Raw genomic sequence first — 27,628 nt, 5'->3', positions numbered from 1 at the left:
GCACACTTTGTAGACAAAAAAATACAAAAAACACCAATGCCTTCACAAAATAACGACAGAGAACGGAAAGCGAGGCTTTTAGCAGCAGTTCAACATTGCAAACATGGATTCAAAGCTCCATCAAGCCAGCAGGTAAATCATATTGAATATTTAGCAGATTGTCACACTTTAATTCTTATTATATTTCCCATTATAATCACTTGTCTAAGTTGATGCTAGTAATATAACACATAATATTTATAATACTTTATTAAAACCATAATAATAGTACCACCCCCCATAGTGCCATTTTTGGTTTGGGCCACTGCCCCATCTAGCATTTTCTAAATGACTGTTCTCATTACAAATATATTCAAAAAAAAGTGAATGATTTATAAATAATTTTGGCATTAAGGCAAAAGAAGTTAAATTAAAGCTTTTCAACCTATAAGGCCAGTGGGTTTTGTTCAGATGTAAATTTGTGTGTATAATATACAGTATGAGTGTGACCTTATGAAATGTAGTTTTCACAGAGCTGTGTGTTTCTCTGGTTTTCTTGCTAAACAAACTAATTAATTGGTTTGTTTAGTTAATTTTAACACAATTATCAGCACACTAAGGTTTAAAAAAATTATCCGGCCCGCACTTCATGGCGTTATTTACCATCCGGCCCTCAGCCTAAAATGAGTTTGACACCCCTGCTTTAAGGGGTCTGTACACCAAAGCATTTAAATGCTTCTGAAAATGCCAGGCGGACACCGACTAATATACTTATATACTTAATATACTGTAGAAGCTAAAAAACTTCTGCTCTGTTTATCAGTCGTTGAACGGTGTGCTGGTTGGTTGTGATATTTGTCCCACCCCTCCTCCACTGTGATTGGATGGCCGAGTGAGGAGTGGGCACTCAGTCTAAAAAACATCAAGCGAGGATGCTCAGTGTGGAAAAACAATGCCAGCTGCTGGAGTTTTTGAAAAGTGTGGTGCTTCCATTGAAAAAAATTGAAAACATAAGCCGGCGTAGACACCTTTGTTTTAACATCAGATAGTACAGTAATGCTAAAATAATGAAATAATAAACACACATATTCACAAAATAAATAAAGCACATGGTCAAAATGGCCTTTCTAATTGAGAAAAATGCATTAGTGCAGTACATGAACACGTCTGCCATCCCGCAGGTGGTAAATCTGTCAGACACGTCCTGATGACATCACAGCTATGCAGAATGATTAGTGCCCACTGTCAAGTTGTGCTGGCTGATGCTTGAATTCCCCCAAACCCCCATTCTCTCTCTCTCTCTCTCTCTCTCTCTCTCTCTCTCTCTCTCTCTCTCTATTGACGATATCTACACAGATGGGCTCCGCACATTCCCTGCCCAAGTCATGTGTGCAGGTCTTTCCAGAACATTGCTGAGCAATACTTTCTTTCCTATTGCTCAACAGCCCCGCCTTACAGTATTTGAGTAATTTAAGGTGCAACTGTGTATGTTTACCAAAGGAAAGACTTGTAAATTGTCCAGATTTCTTCAGATTACACATGCTGATAAATGCACACTTCTTATCAAACATCTGATGGCAATAAAACACTCATCATTGTATCATCTATGATTTAGCAAGATAAGTACATCATAACTGGGCACTTTATAAAACAAACAAATGCAGCCTGGATAAAAAGTGACTCACAGACTTACAGTGGACACATACACGTCAAACAGGCCTATGATTACAAATACACTTATCACAAATAAAACTTAAATCAGTAAAGTAATGACGAAAGTGCAGGTGCTACAGTAAAATCAGATCAGGTAATCCATATAGCTGGCTAAAATTCAACTTTACCTTGGCAAGCCAAAGTGTTGTACTATCAAATATGCCTTATAAGTGTCCAGACTAGTGTGCTCATCTATTCCACAAATCTTAAGTTTTAACATTTAATGGCATAGGTATGGAATAAATGAATATTTACATACACATTAATGCATTTGGCAGGTGCTTTTACCTAAAGCAAGTTAAGGAGCAGCTAAGGCATGCATTTATGATTTTACTGGGAATCATGATCTTGGCATTGCTATAGGCTATATATAATACAATATTTCTCAGTCTCTTTATTACAATAAAACCGGAACTTGTAAAGTATAAAGTATTTAGGGTAAACTCCCCTTCCACTTGAGCAATAGCAGGAAACTGCAGGATCTCTTAAACCTAAATGAAATTAAATCCTAATTTCTCATTCTAATGGAATGACTTCAGGACTTTAGTCTCCTCAAAAAAACTCAAGATGTGTTTCGTGCCAAGAGAGGTCACACTTAATACTGACTGATGCCTGAAGAAGACATTTAGTTCTAAAAATGGTTTTGATTTTAATTTTATATACATATTTCCTGTATTTTCTGTTTGTATCTTAAAAAAGAGTGAAAAATAAAAATATTGGATGGATATTAAAACTTTGCTAAAACAACAAAGCTGGTGATGGTGGCCTAAGATTTTTGCACAATACTGTATAATACACTACTGTAATGAGGTATATGAACATATTTAATTCACGACTGAAGGGATTTAGCAAAAACAAGTATAAGTTTGAAAGAAATGATTAATTATGGTCATGAAGAAGGCAAATGCAGGCTACAGATTTGCTTTCCTAGGTCTACTTGTAACCACTTGTGGCTGAATTTCTGGATCCTTTAACTTAACCTGGGCCCATTAAGTACGCCAATAAGCTTAAGACAAGAGATTAAGCAATATCCTTTTAGGAACACAAGGGAGTTAACAAATCCCCAGAAAGAAGACATGGCCTAAGACCGAGTCTGGCGTTAAAGCAAAAGAATGTACACACAATCACTGGGACATCATATGAAGAATGTGACCTATGACCTGCCTTTCAGCTTGACAAACACCACAATGAATTCAGACAAATCCTGATTTCATCACACGTCTAGGTGCTGCAAACAGTCACACTGGATGGGCTGTCTGGAGTGTCCATTTTTATGAACTCAAAAGCTGGGATTGGGCTTATATAAGATTTGTAGACCTGGAACAATTTGCCACAAAAGGCAACAAAGCAATAAAAACAGTTCAGTTTGATAAAGCAATATTTGTGGCTCCATGGTTTACGCTTCTCACCGTGACACATTAGTGCACTTTTGAAAATAATGTTGAGGACAGAATGCTGTAAAGCAATAGTTTATTGCGTTTATAAAAGGTACCTTTTCCTTCAAACTCTGATAGCAAGTAACTTGCTGTCCGCTGGACCTCTTAGAAAGTGATGTGATGAAGAAAAATCCAGCTTATCTGTACATTATCTACAATCAAACTTTAAAATGGTCAAAATATGGAGAGTGAAAATATATGAAGAGTTTGGTTCCAAACAGATAACTCCATTTTTAAAATTTATTTCAAAACATGTTTATTATTAAGATGTTATTTCTTATATGGGTTTTTGTGTTATGAAGGCTTAAATCAAAACAAACCAACTGCAGTTTGATTGATATCAACTTGAAGGCACAAACAAAAAACAAAAAAAACTTTTATATTTTTGTATATTTAATGTAATGCTAGCTGTAAATTTAAAATTAACCCTACACAAAGTACACCTTTGTACCTAAATAATGCATATAAGTACATAAAATATAAATAATCATACTAAATGTACATATCCGTCCCTAAAAAGTACATCCAGTAGTATGACCTTTTAAAGGGTAATGCACCAGTGACAGCTTGTGGACCCTTCTTCTGACTTTGAGAATATAGAAACCCAAAGAAATCTGTTTATATATAGATTATATGAATTTGTTTGAGAGTTTATTCTTATTAAGTCTAATAGATTAAGCAATATCAAATTATGCAGTTGTGTTTCTGAACAGCACATAACCGTTTAACAATAAAATACTTTTACTGCTAATGAACTTAAGAAATGAAAGCTATGCTTCATCTATTCAGGTCACACATTCATACAGGTTTAAGAGCTTGTTAAGCTACAGTGGGTTTTATGTAAACACATTTATAATAACTCACATATAAGGGCAAGAAATCTGACATGGTCTTTAGATAAAAGGGATTGAAATACACCCACAGCCTCGATAATTATTTCTTGTAATTTCCTCCTTGCTTTGACACAAACCATTCTCACGGTAAAGTCAAGGCCAAGTAGAATCTACTGATAACATGTGGAAAATAAATCTAATTGTAAGAAACTGAAATAAGGTGGAAAACAGAATTGCGGTTTAATTGAGGTCTAGAGATTTTAACTCAAAATAAACTCTAAATAATTTTAAAACAAGCAGACATCCCTTTAAATATTTAAGATGTTCATCATCTCTGCTAAAATCTCATAGATACTAAATCATCTTCCACCACCACCCACCTATGTCTGGTTTACTGGTTTAAGCTGGTCTAGCTGGCCTCCCAGACTGGCAAATAAATATCAAATAAATCTAATTCAGGAAAAATGCTTGTTTACAATCCTCTGAGCATGAATAAATAATACATAAAGATTTATCCCTTTCTCATTCAATTAATTGCAGCAATGAAATCAAACACATTCTGGGCAGTATTATGCTAAGCAATTTGCACACTAGCACATATCAAATAATAAAAAAAACAATGAGGCCTAATGTGCTTATAGAGCGAGATGACTAATTATAAATGCTTCTCTAAGGAGAACACAATTGTCTGGCAATCAAAACTCAATCAGCTTGATGTGGGATTTATCGCTTATTGTTGATCAGAGATCAGTACTTCATTTACCAACCAGCAGAATAACCATATACAAAATGAGAAAAGCTGGAAAAGGACACAGCTATGTGGCACAGCAGCCCAGATCTCTCACGGGCCAATCAGATTGGCCATATAGCAGAAGTCCTATTTGTGCATTGTGTGTGAGGTCAGAGAAGAACTAGGCCAAGCTGAGAGACAACAGATGCCACATCGGTCAGATCTCAAAGGAATATCAAAGATGATGGCAAACGACTTTTGGAGACCTTAACACATGTGGTTGACCGAGTTAGAACATGCATCTGTACATAACATAAGAGATGCAAATAGTTAACTAATACGTTTCTGTATAATTATTATCTATTCATAAGGTGTGGTTGGATAAGAGCTGTTCTTGTGCTTAAAAAGAACTACAAAGTGAAGATTAGATTATTTATAAAAGTGGCCTTTCTTTCGTCACACTTTCATTACAGGTATAACTCACCCATAAAAATTTAAATTCTGTCATCATTTACTCACCATCATGTTGGTCTAAACCTGTATGAGTTTCTTTATTCTAACGGACACAAAAGAAGATATTGTGATAAATGATGGTAATCACACAGATGATGGATAAACAAAATGAGGGTGAGTAACCGATGACAGCATTTACATTTTTGGGTGAACTATCCCTTTAAACCTCCACACACCTGAAACTTCAAGCAGCACTTGAAAGTGTCCATACAGTATGAGCACCCACTCAAATCCTTATTGAAGGATGAGTTGCGGTCAACAACACACAGGCACACTCGCACCAGCTGGAGAGGGCGTTCCCAGAACATTCCTGAGCACAATACCATCTCCGATGGGCAACATACGTTTCTTTCTCACATGCTTATCCTTTGGTGAGGGCTGAAGACAGGAAACTGCCGGGCAAGCTGCCAGCCTTCGACAAATGAGACGTTTAAAACTCACACCTGAGAATCGGTACAAACAGATTTCACCTCACAGAGATTGTTGTGGTTGGCGCTGTACACTGAGCCTCAGGGAATGTTGGTTCTGTCAGCATCTCAACCCTTGAACGTATTGTCAGCACACTCTTATATAGGTGTAAAATGACTGTGGACACCTGCACAGGTGTTAATGGACAGGTTCCTCTCATGGCATGACAGGACAACAAAAGTTTGGGACAAATACAGGTGATTCGGGTTAGCTTTTTTAGTCTTAGGTGGTCTCCAAGTTTCTTGGTAGTTAGGTTTATGAGAGTTTTGGGCACCAACTTGGATAAGCATTTTCTGGTAAACGTCGGGTTCAAAAACATGCTAATGTTTCCCACTTGGTTTAATTTTTGGACTGCAAGAATTGTTGTTTTACACTGCACACTATTGTTCTTGCCTGACAGCATTTTCAAGCTATGAACTTTACTGTAAGTGGACTGTGTTTTTGTGTTAAGTTAAAATTCCTCCAGTCAAAATACTCCATCCTGCTATTCATTTCTCAAGAGCTCCCTCACGTCCTCAAGCAAAGTCTCCCTTCACACCATTATTCCTCATAGCTGAAAACGAAAATAGAATGCGATTCCCACTTGGTTCATTAATCTTTCCAAATTTGTATTAACATTGTATTTTTAGTAAACACTAGTCTGAGCCATCGTTGATAATGTTTTACAAGCATGGGAAGGGCCAGGGATCGAAAGGTGGATCTTAAACCCGACACTCTTCTCACGTTGCTATACAAGTAACTCATTGTGAGTGTAAACTCATGCAACTAAAATAATCGTATAGAGATATTTATTTAAAGACAGTGTATTTTACCGTCTTTTTACACGCATAGAAAGCTATTTAGGCAATAAATGGCTTGAGCAAGCATAGAAGGGCAATATATGCAAACAAAGCATTAAGATAAGGGCCACACTAGGAATTCAAATGGTTACCTATTAACATCAAAAGAGACCAATGCAATGAAAGGTCTCTGCAGCAAAGCACACACATGCTAAATGTTTACAAGAGCACCAAACAGTTTAAACTTATTACAAGGCAATGCTGTAAGCATTTTACTAAAGAAATGCCATGTACCTCGCCAAATAATGCTGTAATAACTTTATACTATATTCCAGATCCAGCCCCACGCCCCCGTCCATTCGTCTTATACACACACACAGTCTCCTCTAGCTTCCTATCCAGACATAATCCAAACAGATCCGCACAAAGTTCCAGCTCGGCATCCAAGCCAGCATTAACTAAAAAACAAAGATGACCCACCTCGCTATGTCTTCCTTCCTTAAGTCTTCCGTCTCTTCCATTCTTACTGTTTCTTGTTTCTTTCGAATTCACTTTTATGATCTCCAGCTTCCACTAAACTTTCACTTTGTCGGCTTTCTGCTTCACCTCTCTTTCTGTGTCGGTTGTTGAAATGGGGCCAGGATCCAGGGGCCAGTATGAGTGGAATTCAAACAAGAAAAGCAGAAACAATCGCTTCTTTGCGGGTAATATCGTTTTCTTTCTCTTGCAGCTAAAGCCGCGCACACATATGGATTACATTCTCAGGGAGGCAGCAAGCTGGATTTAAGCACAGTGGCTTTTCTCTCTCTCTCTCTCTCTTGCTCGCTCTCTCTCTCTCTCTCTACGAATCCCCCACGCACACCCACATCGCAACCCGCTGCCTCACTTCTCCAGCTCTGTTTCTACTCTAATCATTAACTCGGTTTGGTTCGGCAGATCATCCTTTATACCTTTCAGACCTTTCAGTGGCCTTCTGCCACTCATTTCTCATGGGTTAACAAAACAAAGACCACATCGTACTATCAACAAGGGTGGCGGACGTGAACACGGGGACCACCGATTCAGTGCTAATGGGCTGCAGAACATTACATAACATGGTAAAGTAGAGCAATTCATCTGAGGTTTGGATGAAGTACGTTGGGCATCCCAGCTATCCGTTGTCATGGATTTGTGGGAGCTGAAAAATATCCTGTCATGCTTGGATTTTCCGTTGCGGGGTCTGGTGATTACACATGGTAGCTTTTTGTAGTTTTTGTCAGATTTGATGTTACAGTTAAAACATCAAGAGGGGGATTCAGTGAATAGTCGAGCTACTTTTGCAGTCAAAATGCAATGAAATAGCAGTTTTTATGCACAAACATACTTAGTTACTATCAGTGGCAGCTGGTGACTTTTTTTTTTGAGGTTCGTCACAACATGTATGTAGCCCGTCATGTGTATGGTTCGAAATTGCAAAATATGCGTTCTGCGCGTCAAGTGATCCTGTGTTCATCACGTGTCTTGTCAAAATAAATGCCTAGATACGTCTAAAGGGTTTATGATTAAAGAGACGCTCGCGTTTGACAGACACTCGCATAATCTCATGTGTAATCAGAGTTTACTGTTAAGGGAGTGTTTTGTGTGTATTTTGTGAACGTGAGCGTCTCTTTTATCATAAACGGTTTTGATGCGTGTCCAGCAAGCCCTTTTTTTAACAAAACACGTGATGCACACAGGATTTCTCGATGCGCAGAACACATATTTTGAAAAAAGGAACCATGCACATGACACTACGAACACTTATTTTGAATTATGCATATTTGGTTTATTTTACAGTAGAAGGCATCTTAATCACAAAACACAGATTCATAAACTGATATCTCAGGGTTTGTTTATTATATGAGTCACTTGTTACAGGATATAATGTTCTTGAGAATTGCTCCATAACTACTGTACAACAACGCATTACCAAAAAGAGTTTATTACAGCCGTAAACAACCTAATGAGTCTGCAGACGCTTGCCAAAAAATTGTACAGCTCCAAGGTCAAATCACTTGTTTAGTTTGTTCACTGCCATAAGAGATGGCTACATTACTTGCTGTTGCAATCCTAAGATGTTTTTCTTTATTCCTCTTATCTTACCCGACTAATTCTTACAAATGGATACAAATTTTACATACAGTACAACATCCCAGCTCTTCATTTCCACAAAACTCATAATAAAGAATGTACTCATAAGCCTTGCATGTCCCGTTAGGACTTATATTGTGGCCACTTGTTTTCCAAAATGCTTTTCACTCATTTAGGTACCCGAACAAGGGCCCTCTTAGGGCGTCGGTATCACTGCACATTCCTCAGTGACTCTCTGTCCATCTTATCAGACACTCTGTCTGCTTTCTACAAACATTAGAAAGTCAAGGCAAAGGGAGTCAGGCAAAGCAGATCAGGGCATCCCAAAACAGGCAGGGTTAACAGAATGAGTATAAATACTGATTTTGCCTTTATATGGACATTTTACATTGAAATAAAACAAAAATGATAAAACTATACAAACCTATTGAATTTGATAAACTTAGTTTTGGTAAACCATTTTCTGCAAGTGTGTGAAAAAATAGGTAATTAAAATTTGACTCCTCTTGTGATGTCAGAAGGGGTTAATAATACCGCTCATTAATCTGCACTATCCAACCACGAGTCACGACGCTGCCATTTAGTGCAGAGATCAGCTCGTTTGCATTTAAAATGACATTTTTGCTCACATCTACAAAGTGGCAATTTTAAAGTGATAGTTCAGCCAAAAATGATATTAAACCCATGATTTACTCACCCCCAAGCTGTCCGAGTTGCATATGTCCATCGTTTTTCAGACAAACACATTTTCGGATATTTTAGAAAATGTTTTAGATCTTTCAGTTGATTAAATGTAATGTTACGGGGTCCACCCATAGTCCACAACCTTCAAGTCCAAAAAAAGTGCGTCCATCCTTCACAAATTAAATCCAAACGGCTCCAGGATGATAAACAAAGGTCTTCTGAGGGTAATCCGTGCGGTGTTGTTGTAGAAATATCCATATTTAAAACTTTATTAACGAAAATTAAATACCTTCAGGTAGCGCCGCCATATTAGTCGCGTCCGCATTCAGGATGAGAGCTTACGCAGCCTACGGAGGCTAATCTGCTGCTGCTCTGTGCCCCCGCCCTCCGAATTTGTCATACGTCACTAAGAAAAGTGCGTACACTACACTAATACTCTCTCCTGAATACAGAGGAGTCTAAGATGGCGGCGCTACAGGAAGGTAGTTATTTTCATTCCTTTATTTATCATGGACACACTTTTTTTGGACTTGAAGGTCGTGGACTATGGGTGGACCCCGTAACATTACATTTAATCAACTGAAAGATCTAAAACATTTTCTAAAATATCCGAAAAAGTATTTGTCTGAAAAACGATGGACATATGCAACTCGGACAGCTTGGGGGTGAGTAAATCATGGGTTTAATATCATTTTTTGGCCGAACTTTCCCTTTAACATGTTATAATAAATTATCTATATGCTATTTTGAGCTAAAACTTCACATACGTACTCTGGGGACACCAAAGATTTATTTGATATCTTAAAAAAAGACTTGTGAAATGTCACCATTAACCGATTTATTGTCAGTATGAATGGGCATTAAAATCTCAGTTTATATCAAGTGGTAACATGTGCCATGACAAAACAAGGTGTCCATTTCCTGTTCAATTACTACCTCATTCACACCTTGAACTGCTGTTTTCAAATGGCCTCATGGGTAAACAACGCATCAGAGTTCTGGCACAAACATGCAGAATGTATAAGGACAAGCAAACACTATGAAAAACTGTTGGTTCATTGTAAAAAAAAAATAAGTTACACGGTTACCCAGTTAATTCAACACATTTTTAGAGTCAACTAATATTTTAAGTCAAATCAACTCAAGGAACATGCAACCGGGTAACTTTATTTTTTAAGGTTGAACCAACAAATCTTTTTTAGGTTGTGTGCACTTTCAGATTATTATACTTTCAACTACATCAGCATGCCAAAAAAGTGTTTTTCAAATTTACAGGTTAGTAGACTGTAGCACAATGTGCACAATGACATGGAGACACACACACAGGCCTGACGCAAAAACACCTTTTTTGCCAGGTGTGCAATCCTAATAAAAACAGTAGTTGAAAATCTATGAGAGTCCGTACAGACTGGCTTTAAAACGTGTGCTCTGTCACCAGCCCTGCACAGCTTTTAGACAGGTGGCTTATTTATGCTTCCCTGGTCACCATGGTGTTAGTGCCAGCTCTCTAGTCTCGCATAAACACACATATGGGAAATGGGATGGTGTATATGTGTGTGTACCAGCAGAGACACAGCAACTGTGTGAAGACACAATTGTGTGCGTGGTCATTTGCATGCTATTATACTTATGTAACCAGAACAATCACACACTCGCACAAAGTCAACACGCAATCTGTTCATTAGGGATAAAACTAGCTGAACAGGAACAAATATAAAAGACGTGACATGAAATGTCTCTTATAATTATAATTTTTGCAAAATGTATTTCTATTGTGTTCTTCTGCCACATGAGCAGAATAAAGATATGAGACACAATGTCTAATTTTGGTTTTACTTGAAATGAAAACACCACCATTTTTCAATATTTTACTATGTTTATCCTCAACTTTTAATATGAATTAATACATACCTCTTTTTTCTCAATGCATGCACTTAATCGTTGTACAGGTACTGCGTGTCCATTTTTCCTAGTACCCTTCATTCCTTAGAATCCAAACAGGGATGAATTTAGAAGCCACCAAACACTTGCGTGTGTTCCCTATTTAAAGACTGTTTCATGAGTAAGTATGGTGGCACAAAATAAAAAGTGTCGGATTTTAAAATGATAACTATATTGTATGGCGAAAGAGCACTTAGTTTGCTGCACTTTGACCTCGGGTGCAGTAACATCATCATTACTCCGCCCGATGAATTAAATCATAATAACAATCACTGTGTGTTTCCTGGGAATTGAACCCACAACCTTTGCCCTGTTAAGAACACAATGCTCTACCAACAAAGCTACAGGGAACACACATATAAATAATGTTTTACATATTAATAAATATTTAAAACACAGATATTTCTGTATTTTATCTTCAAATAGAGAGAACGAAAACCCTAAAATTGCTTATTTTGACATATAAGAGAGTCAGTGCTGTGAATGGCGACTGTGTGCTTCTGAATGGCACGTGTGTAATTCTGAAACATTGGTAATCTAGTGCACCAATCCAACCCCAAAGAACATCATATCTACAGTACAACCAGAAGCAAATATTTGAGTACAGCAGTACAATAGCGATAGTAGGGCTTTCTCTGAATTCATGTGCTCCGGTTATATCTGTAATGTCTCTTAAAATAAGGAATTTGTTTCAAAGTCAAGTGATTTCACCTTTCATGTTGCCGTGAGCACAAGCCAACATGCCATAGCCTTAAAATTCAGTGGCTTTATCAAGAATGAGTCAACACAGATGGCCAGCTGTTCTGGATCCACTCACCGTCACACAAACAATCACACACATACGATGACTTCTTTCGACACAGAGATAATCCGAGGCACACGCATGCTCGGGCGAGATCCACTGGGGAATGCTATTTAGCCCTACTTGTTTGACCACACAGCCGCTTGATTCATTGCCTGAGGTCCAACGTCTCGTAGACCCAAACAACTCCTCCTGCTCGGGCCAATTAAAACATTCCTGCACCGCGATCCTTTGTTTTCATTCAAGGCCATTAACTTGTAATTTACCACTAATCTGGAAACCAGCATGACCACAATCATCTCTTCTCAAACAGTATGCTACAAAGGCATGAAGGGCACCTGCGCTTTCCCAGACAAACAGCAAGCAAGAACAGTCGAACGCTTTTTGTATTCAACAAATATCCGCAAATCTGTTTATTAATAACCAGCAGGAAGTAAATACTTTTAACAGTATGACACAGCATAGGTCAAAGAAAGACTAAAACAGAACAGGTACTGGCAGGTTCTGGAAACAAGAAGAATTTAGGCTATTTGTAACTGTATGACACGTACTCAGAGTGGACAAACCCACTGGGCAGAGAGCACTTAACCTTTAACCTTATCCACATTTCGGCTAATTCTGGAATCCATAGAGAGGTGCAAGTGACGACATACACAGCAGAGATCAAACTATTGCTCCTACCCACACCAAAATTACATTGAAACTCAGAAATCTTCTAACAAGTCATACAGAATTTGTGTTTCTCATCTTTTGTCCAAATTTATATGAATAAATGAGTTGAAAGTGATGTATATTGGCTAAGTACTGTATGGTAACTAGGGCTGTGTATCGCCAACAATTCCCCGATACGATACGTATCCCGATACAAGGGTCGCCATACGATGCGCATCATGATACAAGACTATTTTGAATTACATTTTTGTTCAGAATTTAGTAACATTATTATTATTATTATTTTTACTATTATTTGTTTATTGTACATTGAATAAGCAGTGTTGTAACAGGTAATACTATTTAATAGAAATCAGGTTATTAATGTGACAGTTATAGTTTGAAGTAGCTCTGTATCTCTTCTCTAGACATACACTTTTCACATGCAGATCTTTGTCGTGTTTTTTCTCAAATGCGTTAGTACTGTTTTATAAGAGCATGGCTAATTAAGCCCTTTGCAGTAGTATAGGCTAAGATATCTGCGCTTTCATACTGAACTCATTGATTTTAATGCGCGCGCGAGAGAGAGAGCGCGAGTACGCGGCTCACTGCAGACACGTGCGCCAGCGAGACAGACACGCAAAGTGAAAGTATACCCCGCCACATTTAACTCTACGTACTCTGCGGGACACATGCGTCCTTTCCATATGGATCACGGATCAACAGCAATTCATCACGTTACTTTCAAAAGTACATCCGAATCGATACGGAAGGTGCTGTATCGATGTGCGCATCGTCAGGCGTCCATGACGATGTATCGTCGTATCGATATTTTGAACACAGCACTAATGGTAACCCATACTTCAAATGTAACTTCTGCATTTAACCAAAAAGTAGTGAACACACACACACACACACACACACACACACACACACCCTGGAGCATTGGGCAGATATCACTGCAGCACCCAGGATGCCTCGCTCAAGGGCGCCTCATTTGTTGCTTAGGAATCAAACAGGCGACTTTTGAGTTACACTAGAGATAGTACCCTACAAATGTCCAAAGTACATGGGAACTTCTTAAATACTGTGTGACCGACTCCTAATGCAGTTAGTTGAATGGTTGAGCTAATGAAAGAGTGGTTATTATGTAGAAATCTACAATATAGTATTTTTGTGGTCACCTGTGCTGGGCAAGTTACTCAAATGTTATTTATTACTCATTACTAGTTACTTCTTTTTTTAAAGTTATATTATTACTTAAATAATATTGTTACTCCCAACCAACAGTTATTAGTTACACTACTAGTAACATTATTTTTCCATTACACCTAAAAAAAAACGTTTGCGTTGTGACAAAGCTACTAGTAACTGGATTTTTTTTTTGAATGGTAATTGTAATATTTTTTAAAAATATTTTAGTAATTAGTTACACTACTAGTTACCAGGGAAAGTAATATTATTATAGTAATATTATTACTAGTAATTAGTTACTGCCCAACAATGGTCACTACACAATTGTTTGTGCTCAACTGCTAGAGTATTGCAGTAACAGTTTACAATAAGGTTCGTTAACATTAGTTAATGTATTAACTAACATGAACAAACCATGAGCAATATATTTGTATTTATTAAACTTTGTAAATAGTCGTTAATAGAAATAAAGCTTTTAATTATTTGTTCATGTTAGTTCCAGCCCAGTCTCACGATATAGTCACATAACTTTTTGATTCTTTTTCGTGATCATATCAAAAATTTCTGTTTACGTGTAATTGTCATATTTTCTAACCATTGTCGCTTTGGTTTAGGGTTAGATTTACATAAAATGGCATCCTAACCCAAACCCAACTCTAACCCTAACGCCAGGCGACAATGGTTAAAAAATCTGAAAATATAAAAAAATTCAATCCAACACTTAAAGTGACATCCTAACGCAAACATCAAATATAACCCTAAACCGAAGCCGCAATGATTTATAACTAGGAAAAAGCAGTAGAGTAACCAATACGTGACAATTACATGTAAACAGAAATTTGTGATATGATGACAAAAAAACGCAGAAATTTGTGACAATATCACGAAAAAGGATCAAAGTTACGTGACTACAGTATATCACGAAATTTTGTGAGACTGGGTAGTTAGTTCACAGTGCATCAGGGGGGCTGTTTACACTTGGTATTAAGATGTGTTTTCATCGATCGGATCACAAGTGGACGAGAGAGACACATTACGTTTACACCTGGTATTTAAATCCGTCTCTTTTGTCCACTTTCGACCACTTCTGTCCTGAATACTGTGAGGGGACGGTCCGTGAGACGGTGGGCGAGTCTCTCTGCTGTCATTCAAACGCGAGCGGGAGTAATTATGAGTTTATATGGACGCAAACTAATATTATTTCGGAGTCCACTGCTTGTTTAGCAAGTAAACATGCTACACAGTGTTTTGTACGTGTGTATGTTAGAGCTGTCTCTGTATTTTCAGCGCAATTGATGAAATAGGATCGCGCAACTTTCACGCTTTCAAAACGAAACTACGGAGAACACCCGCAGTAGTTTTATCAATGAAAGGCTAAAAATAGCGCTGTTCACCGTATGTTCACGGCAGAAGTCAAAAAAAGACGTACAATTTGTGTTTAATACCTCAGATTAGATAAATGGGCGGAGAGAAGGCGATCGCGTGTGGCTGTTCGAACACATTCAACCACATTGCGTTCCGCAACTCCAAAGCGATCCGATCGAAAGTGGTTTCGACTACCTCTGGATGTTGTTGAAAGTGGTCGAAAGTGGACACGTTCAAAACGTTTTGAACACCGTTTACACCTGGCATTAACGTCGTCCACTTGTGATCCGATCGACGAAAACGCATGTTAATGCCAAGTGTAAACAGCCTCAGGGTTTCCTGCAGCATAGTTCAGTTAAGGCGGCCCGCCTAAGCTTGGAAACCCTACCGCCTTAACAAGATCGTCCAAAAAAAAAGGACGATAGCCAGTTGATAAAACACGTGTCCGTGACAACTGGAAGTGGACTTATGTTTTGGGTTTATTTAAGCCTGTTATTGTATAAGTCTACAGTTCTTGCAGTTTTAAAGTAAGTTAGCTGGTGAATTTGTTGTTTGAGCAACCTGCTAGGGTTTCAAGTGCCTGTTGATTAGATATAATTGTTGAGCGCTTTTACTCACTTTATTTATGTGCATTGTTTACATGCTACAGTTACACTCCTTAAAGATAATGTAATTAATAGTGGGAAATAATCAGTTTTTACAATCTTTGTGTTTATTAACCCTTTAGTTTCACTTCATCACGCAGCTATTCCTGTTAGAGGTAAAAACATTTAATTCATTAATAATCTAGTATGTGTTAATTTTTTGCCATAGTTTCTTCAAAATAAAGTTTTATTTGAGTGTTTTAAAAATAAATATTTTATTTTATATTTAATTAAAATATTTTAATTTTCATCATGACGCATACGCCCCGCCCATTTTATTGCCACGCCTTCGGCCCCGTCCACCCGCCCAACCCTACCACCTTAACTAACAAATTTTCTGCGGGAAACCCTGTGCATTAACTAATGTTAACAAGATTTTAATAAAGTAATAGTAATTGTTGAAATTAACATTAACAAGGATTAATAAATGCTGTATAAGTGTAGTTCATTTTTAGTTCATGTTAACTAATGTAGTTTACTAATGTTAACTGCTGAACTTTATTGTAAAGTGTTACCAGTATTGCTTCAGCAACACAAACGTCTTGGGTTCGATTCCAAGGAAAAGCGCATACTGATCAAATAAATGTACAGATTTAATGCACTATCCAATATATTGCTTTGGATGAAAGTGTTTTCAAAATGCATAAATGTAGCCTGTGATATTGCATACTTTTATATACTTATAATTTCTTAAGCACCAATTCATAAAATTAGGCATAAATTGTTTTAAAAATATACAGGAAATATTAAAATTGTGTGAGCCAACCCGATCAATATTTACACAACAGAATTAGGCCAGGTATAAAGAATCATATTCTTAAAACTAATTAGGAAAGCAGTGTGATCAACACACCTGAATATGCGTAACATTGACACCATGTGGCCATATTGCACATATAATCCAGCCCTCTTGTTTTTCTTGACAGAACAGACACCACATTAATGACGCTATGTTTGTATTGGAGCAGATATTTCTTGGCAAGAATCACTATCAACATGCACAGCAATAAAAAAAAAAACACCAAGAGCCAATTAGTTTGTTTTATCAAGAATTCCTTACAGTGACCGGGTCAGCTTAGTAGCAGTTCAGAGAAAATGATTAAAAGCTTGAACGGAAAAATATTTACAAACAGAAATATCCAGATGGATTGGGTTCTGTAAGAGCATCGCTGGGTGTAGATTTGTCTTGGACTGTGTACTGTATGTCTGTGTGTATCTGTGGCATGCATGAGTCCCGTGCTCAATTTAAAAAGATGTCAACACCCCATCCAATGACATCCGGTCGTGTTTAGACAAAGGTGCATTCTATCTTACTGATGTCTCATCAGACAGGTATTTAACTCTGCTCCCGTTCCTCCCCTTTGCCTGTGGCAATATTCTGGGGGTGTGATTAGCAGGTTTCTACAAGCATATAAGTATATCCCTCCAGAAAGATGTTTTATTTTTCTGATTTAGGACCAGGTTGCCCCACTCAACCGTACTGTACCCTCTTTAAGATTAATAAACAAGTTGATTTCAGATCTGCGGAAATGATCGCCTCACAGGATCACAGGGTTGTCATGCGAACCCAGAGAGCCTGACCTCCAGTCATGGGTTTAGGCACGAATCAGAAAGAGAAAACAGTTGTAGCTGGCTATACAGTATATTCTAAAGTAGATAAAGTAGTTATCTACAGTACATCAAGCAACAAAAATACCTTAAAGCTATTTTAGGGGGCAAAAAACTAATTCATCGATCATAGCATTCAAAAACAGAGATCTCATTTAAATGCACAATATGTACGAATTTGCATTGAAACATTTAGAAATCACTAGCACAGTGTTATGGTGCTTTTCCATTGCATAGTACCCCACAGTTTGGTTTGGGTCAGGTCGAGTCAGCTCACCTCACTTTGGCTTGGTTAGCTTTTCCATCGAGTTAAAGGTGCTCTAAGCGAATTGAAGCGTTTTAGACCATAAAACATTTTTTGTTACATACCGGAAACATCTCCTCACTATCTGCTTGCTGCCTGTCCGCTGATCAAACTGTAAAAAAACGCGATCTCTGTAGACAGCCCAGGCTTCAAAAACGGCAATATCAACAAATGGCCAAACCTAGCAGCACAAAACAAAACAAAGTATTCCAGCCAATAAACGACAAGAAGGATTTGGGGGTGGGGGTTGGGCGCATTCATGAAAGCACGGAAGGGAGGGGGAGGGGGAGGAGTTAGCTACGCTCTGTCTGTTTGAAAACAGTTCAAACATCAACAGGAAGTGACGTCGCACATTATTCGCTTAGAGCGCCTTTAAGTAAAACACTTCGGAGTGAGAGGGATTATAGACGTGTCGTTATATTTGCGCTGCCTTCTGCTGTGACATCTAGGGTTGCCAACTTTCTGAAATGGAAATAAGGAACAGAAAGCGCGTTGGCCCCTCTATCCGTGGGGGGGGGGTACAATTTGTACTATTTTTGTCAATTCCAAGTATAGTTAAGTGTATTCAATTATGTATTAACTTCAACTTAACATCTATTTGACTACACTTCAAGTGTAAATGGAATACTAAAATGGAACAACTTTTTAAAACTTTAAGTGCACTAAAACACACTACTGAAAATCAAGATTCTTGAGCAATTAAGCGCACACTTACAGTACAATTGCATTGCATTGCCATTCTAATGGAAATACACTTAAAAATACACTTAATTTGCAGCGCAAATTATAGTTGTGTTTAAGTACATTTTGTGCATACACTCAAAGTATACATTTAAAAAGTACATATTAAATACTCTTTAAATAAAGCACAACAAGTAGAAGCATAATTGTTTTATACTTCATGTACTTCAATCATATTTCTAATACACTAAAGTATACTACTTTTTAACCTGGGATGCCTAATCAGTATACAAGACTGAACCACATAGATGTGAAATATAAAGACCATCATGATCATTTTGCCAACAATGAACCATGGATTTGTTAAGTTTATAATACGTCTGAAACCTCTTCAAAGACCCCACCCTTTTTTTAACCTTGATCTATCTAAATCCATATTTATTTATTAAGAAACCCATCAGAAATGATTGACACATTATGAGACGTGAGGGAGCGGGACACAGGAACAGAGGGGGAACAATGGGGAGATATATGTGGAATGTTTGGCTAAACCTGTACTATCTCTTTTAATATAATCACTTTCTTATCAACTACATTTAAGTTTACATACCATATGAGCCTCTGAAGACGTCTGACGGACAAGGAACCTTGACATTGCTCCCTCCTGTGCCCGCAGCCTCTCGCTCCTCTCTTGTGATTATCTCCTGATGCATGCTGCTTAATATCACACACTCCGACGTGACAAACAGAATAAACGCGACGGCATATGGTACAATTGGCCTTGTATTCATTGTCCCTCACGCATTCCAGCCACGGGTAGTCATTTTCCCATTCAATTCTATATTTTTGTGCTCGTTTCTTTTTCGCCGGCTGCTCGGATGAAATCATTTTTACATTTCCCGCTGTTGTCACTTGTCGTCATCGTTGCTATGATACGTGACATCACAATGACTGAAACGACCAATTAAAAGGGCATTCTCCGATGATGCTGCAAGATTTAAAAACGCTACGCTGATCATAGACAAGCAGGGGGAGAAATTACCGCACCTTCAGGGTTTTCTTATGAAAATGGCGCGGTCTTCGTTCATCGTCGGACATATTAGAAGCTATGTGTCTGTCATGTATTTGCACTGAATTGATTTTCAAAAATATGGAACAAAGTGCGTTCCGTATCAGTTCAGTACGGAACAAGAATTTTACGTGTCAAATACGGGACGATTCCGTATTATACGGAACGGTTGGCAACCCTAGTGACATCATACAAGTTAGAGCGTCGTTGTACAATCCCATACATTTATTTATTTCTCAGTCTGCCACAAAATTAAAATTGACCACCACAAACAGATGTTTGCACACTGCGTTAATCTCTACCTCTGTCTCACATGACATTTTCTGTACAAACACCCGTGGCGTCAGTCGACGCGCTCCGCTGGGCCTCATTTAAGTTGCATTTAAGTATATATGTGGATGTGCACGTTGCGAATGTGCCGCCACAAACTGCAAGTCTGGAAAAAAATATCCCTGATTCTCAACCTGTGGATATTTTTTATCGCTAAAAGGGAGTTTGAGAACTGAACACAGATGACATCAGGTTTCCTCGAGACAGCGCAAGCTAGCATGAAGGTAAAGCTAATCTTTTACATAATAGCGATGACGCTGGTAGTGACGATTCTCTCAGACCAATCAGTGATCTACAGTGTTTTTGCATCACGTTTTGGTATCAGCTTGGGTCGCTTGAAACCCCAGCCGAGGTGGTACGAAAAAAGTATTGGGTACTACGTACTGCACCCAGTGGAAAAGCCACCAAAAGTAAGCTGACCCTACCCAAACCAAACCGTGGGGTACTATTAGGGCTGTGACGGTCATTATATAACCGTGAGACCGACGGTTATAGTTGAACACCGTCATTAGAACTGTATAACCGGCAAAACCGTGTTATTAAAATATTTTTAAAAAATTTATCATAAAGAATGTTTAAATACTAATTAAAAACAATTGTTAACAGTCTGTGTTATACGCCCCACCGTGTTCTCACGCAGTGAAAAATACAGAGCGGAGCAGACACTGACAACGCGCTGACATACAGGACAGACCAGGTTACTTTTCGGTTACTCTTGAGATTAAACATATTAAACAAAGTCTCACCTTTCAAATCATCTCTTCCTTCTAGTTAATTTATAGCATCAAATAAACATGAATGACCATAAGAAGGAATGTTGTTTTAACCGCGGAAAGGCGTCAGTACACTCCGCTTTTCAAGTACAAATCCTCCCATGCTAATCTACTAACTCTCCTGAAAGCACATTCACTGCTTGTCTTGCTGTTAATTTTAAATAAACGTAGAGCAAGTAGCTAATCAGTGTCTTGTTTATTCAAATGGCGTTTACTTCGCAAGCGTGAGCCCTGAACACTGCGTACTGTATGTGGAGAGCGTTTGTCGCGCGAGGCCATTTGTCGGCTGCGTTTGCAGCGCATACTGTGCAGTTTAATAACAGTATAAAAATCTCAAGTTCATATTACTTTACTTTAAATGCATTTATGAGCAAAACCTCTTCAAGACGCTTTTTAATCCACATTCTGGTCCATGTAATGACAGATATAGACACAATTAAATCTGTTTCTCTGAAGATTATCAAAATAGATGAGAGAGGATTCATTTATGCTGAGCAGAGAGTGACAGCGCAGTCTTCTGTCAACAGTGTGTTTTTTTAAATATTTCATTGCTTTCTGTTAAATTGCTTAAAGTCATTACTGTTAAAAACACCTGGCATCACATTCATGATTTTATGGTAAAATTACACTTTCGCGTCAATCCACAAGCATTTAAACGAGCAAAACGCCCCCCACAGACGGTTATGTTATGAACCGTCACATTTGACTCACGTCATAACCGTCATCACCAATTCTGAAACCGGCACACCCCTAGGTACTATGCAATGGAAAAGCACCATTATACAGTATATATTGTTGACTTCTATTATCCCAAATATTTTCCAACATTTGAATCTAGAGAATGTGATGTCACATTGATTACACCCCAACCATAACCGCTCACAGACTCCGCCTTATAAGCACATAGTTTAACCTTCTTCCAGAGACACATGTTTTGATGTAGTCCAAAGCACATGTGTAAGCGCTCTACCCCCTACTTTGCATACGGGAACAGAAGCTTTCTTTGCATTTAAAGAAACACACACACACAAAAACAATGCATTTTTCATTGCAGCAACAAATGGCCATGTTCAACATCGTATAATGAAAGATCTGTGGTGTATTTTGAGCTGAAACTTTACAGACATATTCTGGGGATACAAGAGACTATTTTAATATTGCTAAAAACACATAGGTTAGGGGCCCTTTAAAAGCAGTACTGTAACGTTGCTCATGTGATACTGTGATGTCATACACAATCTGTGCAAGGCCATTTGTGTACAAAGTACTTGAAGCGCATAGCACAGCACTCTTGTTGCTTCTGTCAAGCCACATTGTGAGCTTACATTAACTTTATTTCATAACATCATCCATTAAGATGATTTGTGAGTCCTATCGGAATGATTCCTATCTACAGTGAAGATGAAGTCTACAAATCCCATTATCCCACAAGCTACGTTGTTGTTGTTGTTTAGCAAACTCTAGCGATGAAAATTACGTATTGTGCCTTTAAGGTTACAAAATTACAATAAATATATACAGTACTGTGCAAAAGTCTTAGGCCACCATCACCAGCTTTGTTGTTTTAGAAGTTTTAATGTCCATCCATATTTATTTTTCAATCTATTTTATTAAGATACAAACAGAAAATACAGGAAATATGTACAAAAAAATACATTTTCAGGACTAAATGTCTTCTTTAGGCATCGTCTGTGTTTAGTGTGACATCTCTTGGCACTAAACACATCTTGAGCGTTTTTAAGCAGAATGAAGAAATTTGATATCTTTCAAAATTAGAAATTAGGATTTAATTTTATTTAGGTTAAGAGATCCTGCAGTTTCCTGCTATTGCTCAAGTGGAAGGGGAGTTTACCCTAAATACTTGACACATCAGTTTACATTTTTATACTGTTTTTAATACTACAAACACATTTCCTGTATTTTCTGGATGTATTCTATTAAAGATTCTAAGAACTAATTATATATGATCGTTATAACACTGCAAAAACAACAAATCTAATTCTGGCATGGTGGCCTAAGACTTTTGCACAGTACTGTATAAAAACACTTCTCATGGAAATACTCAAAAAGATGACTTATTTTTTATGTAGTTAGTTACACCACTAAAGTCACTGTCACACTACTCAAAATGCTACTAAAATGTCAGGATTACCGCTACTAAGCTTCTCTGTAACATTGCTGACATTTTAAATAGTATGAAGCACTCATTTGCAGTAAAGTTATGTGTAGTCATAACATTTCCCTGACTGGACATCTGCCAAAAATCCCTCCGTGCCAAGAGAGCAGCCCAGCAGAACCTTTAAAAAAGCGCTATTAAAACGGATAAAGCGCTTCATGGAACAAAGAAACCATATCACAGAACTGCCATAAGTCAAACGCTCTCCCGAATCCCTGTCTGATATGACTTCCTGTGCCCCACCTCATTTACTTTGCTCTTTCATATATTACCTATCCAAATGATGCTCCAGGGACTGGAGATGTGGGAGTAAGAGACTTGTGGAGACAGCTTACAGACGAACTGAAGACTCTAATTTACACTGTGTATGTGTGTGTGTGTGTGTGTGTGTGTGTGTGTGTGTGTGTGTGTGTGTGTGTGTGTGTGTGTGTGTGTGTGTGTGTGTGTGTGTGTGTGTGTGTTTGTGCGTGCGTGCATGTGTGTGTGTGTGTAGAGGGACACGCCTGTGAAAACCGACTATAGCTAATAATGCTGGGTCTAATTAGGACCCCAGATGGCCCTGCACAGTAAATCGAGAGCAGACAATACAAGTTGCAGTTTCATCTCACTGCGTCAGCTCTTTATGTGAGGCTGTGTTCTCTTCTAAACAACAGTCTTTTGGCTTTTTATTGAGCTTTGGCTTCATTTTGTGCATCTCTGTCTAGAATCTTAATGATTTTAGACTTTTTTCCTACAGTCTTTGGAAAACAAGTACTGGAGTGCTACCATGGTACAGTCATGGTTTGTGATGGTAATGCCATTGTATTTTGATATATACCTGGGTACTCCCTGCCTGTACATTTTTAACAAGGTAGTTTTTTTGTGTTTTCAGACCTAATACCTTCTACTTTTAAGTACATTTTGCAAAGCTTTTTTTTAAATAAAAACATACAGTGCATACAGAGCACTTAGGGGCTAATCACACCAAAGCGCTTTAAACGCTTGGAAACGCAAGGCGCAACGCACTGCATTTTTTTTTAAAGGAGACATATCATGCTAAATCCACTTTCTTGGCTCTTAAATGCATTTTGTTGTATATTTGTAGTGTTTATAAGTACATAAAAGTTGAAATTAGTCTCTTCAGGTGCTTTGTTGATATCTTTATATTCTGTTTTGGTCATATTTTCCAACCGGTTCTGATTTTTCTATTATCTATTACGTTTTTTGAACAATTACGTCACAGTATTTGCAGCGAAACTGCTAAATAAGGACATCGACTTCCAGCCCAACACTACGAGCAATCCGCCATTTTATATTTCTCGCTGCGATATTGTAGTCCAAGCTCAAGGATGCAGAAGTTACGAGAGCGTAAGAAATGTACTCACATCTGTGGGTAAAGTCATTTTTGTGTGCCCGAGGCACTTTAAGGATAACTACTTCACCAATCTCCGCCGGTATAAAGAAGGATTTGCCGATAGACTTCGTCTGATTGAGGGGTCAATTACTTCTTTCTTTGGAGACGACGAGCAGAGCACTTCGGTAAGCAGTTTATAACTTAAAGTAAAAAAGTAAAGTACACGGTGGTCATGGTTTAGCAGTGCTGTTTCTCACTCCGAAGGCTGCAGCCTGCGGAGATCGCTTTTGGGCATCAAGCCTGGTTTAAGTTAACTGAGCATCACATTTGCAAGTCATGAGCATATTACAACAACTTACGATTAACTAAGAATAATAGTAAACTTTATAATTGTTAATATTCTGAAATAAGACCGTCTTGATGACGTATGCAGCCTAGATATGCGACCTCCGGAGGCTGCAGCCTCACACCATTGCGATACCTCCATATGAAGACGTTGTTCTGCAGGTTCGTCGTCTTCATTTTCCTCTCAGTCCGTTTCCGACTCTGGCGCGAACATATAAGGCTGGATGGACAAGTCTTCCGTTGTTGACATTTTGTGAATAACGAGTAAATAAAAAGTTTCTGTGCAGCTAGATAATCGTATCTCTGCTATAAAACTACAAAAATGGCCGAACGGGGTGGAGTTTAACCGAGTGTCACCTCTGCAACCTGGAGAGGGGGCAGGGTATGACGTGCATTTAAAAAGACAGTACCAAAACGAGTTGCTCTCAGATGCACATCAGAAAAGGGGTAGAAAGGGGGCCTGTGGGGCTATAATAATGAGGAATTCAGACCCAAGCATTGCAGTTTCGCTTTACATAGACCACAAATAGATGATTTATATGTAAAAAGGACAGATTTAAAAGCATGATATGTCTGCTTTAAAAGAGCAGTGCGACGCGCCTTTTTATATTGCTAAGCAACCACTGAGTCAGCTGCCTTGTCAATCAAATATTGAAGCGTGAGTGCTCTTTTGCTGTTAACTGTTATATTAGCAGAAACTTTAAAAAGAGGACGCTTGCTCTGACCTTGTTTGAGGATGAGAGGTGCACAAACAAGCAGGAGAGAGTGAGCGAGTGGAGTCCGGTTCTTCAAAGCAACTGTAAAACTTCCCTCACCACAATGTAAGGCCGCCTATCCCCTCATTCGATTGGACAATGGAAAGACGCGAATGACGTCGGGCGCTTCTCCGCTCTCAGTGCTCCTTCAAAAGCGCGTGCTGCGGCCGGCGGCATAAACAGCGCGCAAACGCTCCCTGCCCATAGAATATCATTCAAAAAAGATGCCCGAAACTGTCATAAACGCTTTTGGTTTGAAAGACCCCTTAGTTTGCAGCACTTCGACCTCGACGTGCAGTAACATCATAACTCTTAACTCCTCCCCTTCTCGCTCAAACTTCCGTCAACATTACTGCAACCAAGGTCGAAGTGCTGCAAACTAAGTGCTCTTCCGCCATATAATATAGTTCTCATTTTTATCCGCTTAAAAAATCGCCACGTTTTATTTTGTGCCACCATACTTACTCGTGTAAATACTCATGTAACAATCTTTAAATAGGGAAAACATGGAAGTGTTTGGTGGCTTCTTAATTCATCCCTGTTTGGATCCTAAGGAATGAATGGGGCTAGGCTAAATGCTAACACATTCACGACGCGCTGTACAAAGATTAAGTGCACGCATTGAAAAAAGATAATGATGTATTAATTCATCTAAGTTGAGGTAAGAACATAGTAAATATTGAAAAACTGTGGTGTTTTCCTTTAATGACCTTCCTTACAAGTGGAAACTGTCCTTGTGGTATTGCTTTTTGCAAGGGTATTTTGGAGTGACGTGTGCCTAATTGAGCCTGTATCTAAACAAAACTCAGATAAACATCAAGCTTGAGGCGCTAAAGAGCTCCTCAGACACGGGACACAAGTGAGGCATTGTGGGTGTTCTTCTCCTCTCCCGTCTGTCATCCTCCAGCTTTCTGTTCACCTCCCTGAATCCGTCAGGCAGTGCCAAGTCTGTCCATCCCGACACCAAGGCAACTATTCACCCTGTGCTAGTCACGTCTAAGGACAGCAGCCCACTCCAGAGATCAGCCAATGTAATGCCTGCCAAATCGACTTAATGCCAACTGACTTTAGCCTTTCATGCCAAAGTAGCAACGACAAAAGAATCAAATATTAATCTGCAATGTTTGCTAGAATTAAACTTTTGTTGATTGGTCATTATACCCGAATGCATTGTGGGTATTTAAAATGTGATGTTTCGTTTGCAAAGTTTAATCTATGACCTTCTTGCACATCGCAAATTAGCATTTTTGCTTTCCCCCCCAAAATCCAAATTTAGGATAATAACAAGCATGTCGTAAATTCGCACCAGGACCGCATCTCTACCACTCGCCAATAAGCTCCTGCGTTTATGCTCACTAAAATTAAGCTCAGGAGTTTATGGCCACCCATTTAAAATTTTAAGCAGCCTAGTGGCTTATGCTAATCAGAGGTTTAAAGCCAGAAAGAGAGGATGTACATCAACAGCCTAAAGCTTTTTGTAGATTTCGGCTTGCAAACCAGGTGCTCTGTGATCATTGGAAAGGTGTAAATCCAATAGTAGAGGACCCACTAGAAATGACATGCAGAATATATGTGTATAATTATAGTTTTTGCGCAGTTTAAGGAGATGAAGACATTCCTGTCAAGTATTGTACACCTGGGCAATGCTATGACCTCACAACATCTGTCTCAGCCTGTTCTCAGATGAGCCTACTGTATATTTTTCCGATTCATGATCTGTTTTTGCAGTCTTTAAGCTCACCTGCATATGAATCACTATTTATGAGGCAGTAAATTTACCTTTCTTCATTCTTTAGATCAAGGGTAGAAAAGCATAACTGCCAGACGACGTCCATCCATGTTATACTTATCATAACAAGCAAGATTAGCATATGATGAGCATACTATTAAGTATTGATGCCTAATAAGCCCACACCTTTCGGATTTACCATAGATACAATATCTTTTTGATCTTCAAACAATGCATTAAGACAACCTCTCTCTCGTAAGACAACACAACATATCGTATTTCCTTTATCGAACACACACATGCATGAGAGCAAACGCGCATGCACCATTGATTACCTCACATCTGTGCTGGAGCAAACAACGGAGAAAGACCAGAACAGAAATCAATGGATCAGATGTACGAGGAACTATGGATTGTTCAAATAATTAAGAAAATAGACTTTCCATCCTCTCTTTGTTTTTTTACCCGACCGGAGTTTCCCGACAAGAAAGAGTATCTCCTACCTTCAGGGAGTTTTGGTGGCTGAGAATCTCCACTGTTCGGTCGTCGCGATGCGTTCCCGTTTCTGCCTCCCTCTCCTCTTCTCCTAACTGAGCTCCTGAAGAGTGGTGTGGTTTGAAGGGGGTGGCTGGGAGGGAGAGAGAGAGAGGAAGAAAGAAAGAAAGAGAGAGAGTGAGTGAGAAA

General features: G+C 38.5%; 1 protein-coding gene across 9 annotated transcripts in view; it reads right to left on the bottom strand.

Moving 5' to 3' along the window:
• Window positions 1–27,628, bottom strand: part of plekha6 (pleckstrin homology domain containing, family A member 6) — a 113,532-nt gene that overhangs the window by 66,406 nt on the left and 19,498 nt on the right. For 3 of the 9 annotated variants that reach the window (XM_065241369.2, XM_065241372.2, XM_065241371.2), the window contains exon 1: window positions 6,932–7,194. In XM_065241369.2, coding sequence (XP_065097441.1) covers window positions 6,932–6,972 — 41 coding nt within the window. In that variant the 5' untranslated portion in view covers window positions 6,973–7,194. Of the gene's footprint in view, window positions 1–6,931; window positions 7,197–27,447; window positions 27,573–27,628 lie in introns of those variants that run through there. The other 6 variants (XM_065241373.2, XM_065241374.2, XM_065241370.2 and 3 more) reach the window with 4 other exon arrangements.

This window comes from Paramisgurnus dabryanus, chromosome 14, assembly GCF_030506205.2.
Source record: "Paramisgurnus dabryanus chromosome 14, PD_genome_1.1, whole genome shotgun sequence".
NCBI classification, from domain to species: Eukaryota; Metazoa; Chordata; class Actinopteri; order Cypriniformes; family Cobitidae; genus Paramisgurnus; species Paramisgurnus dabryanus.
Note: the sequence above shows the minus strand (reverse complement) of the source record. Positions and strands in the feature narration are given on the sequence as shown.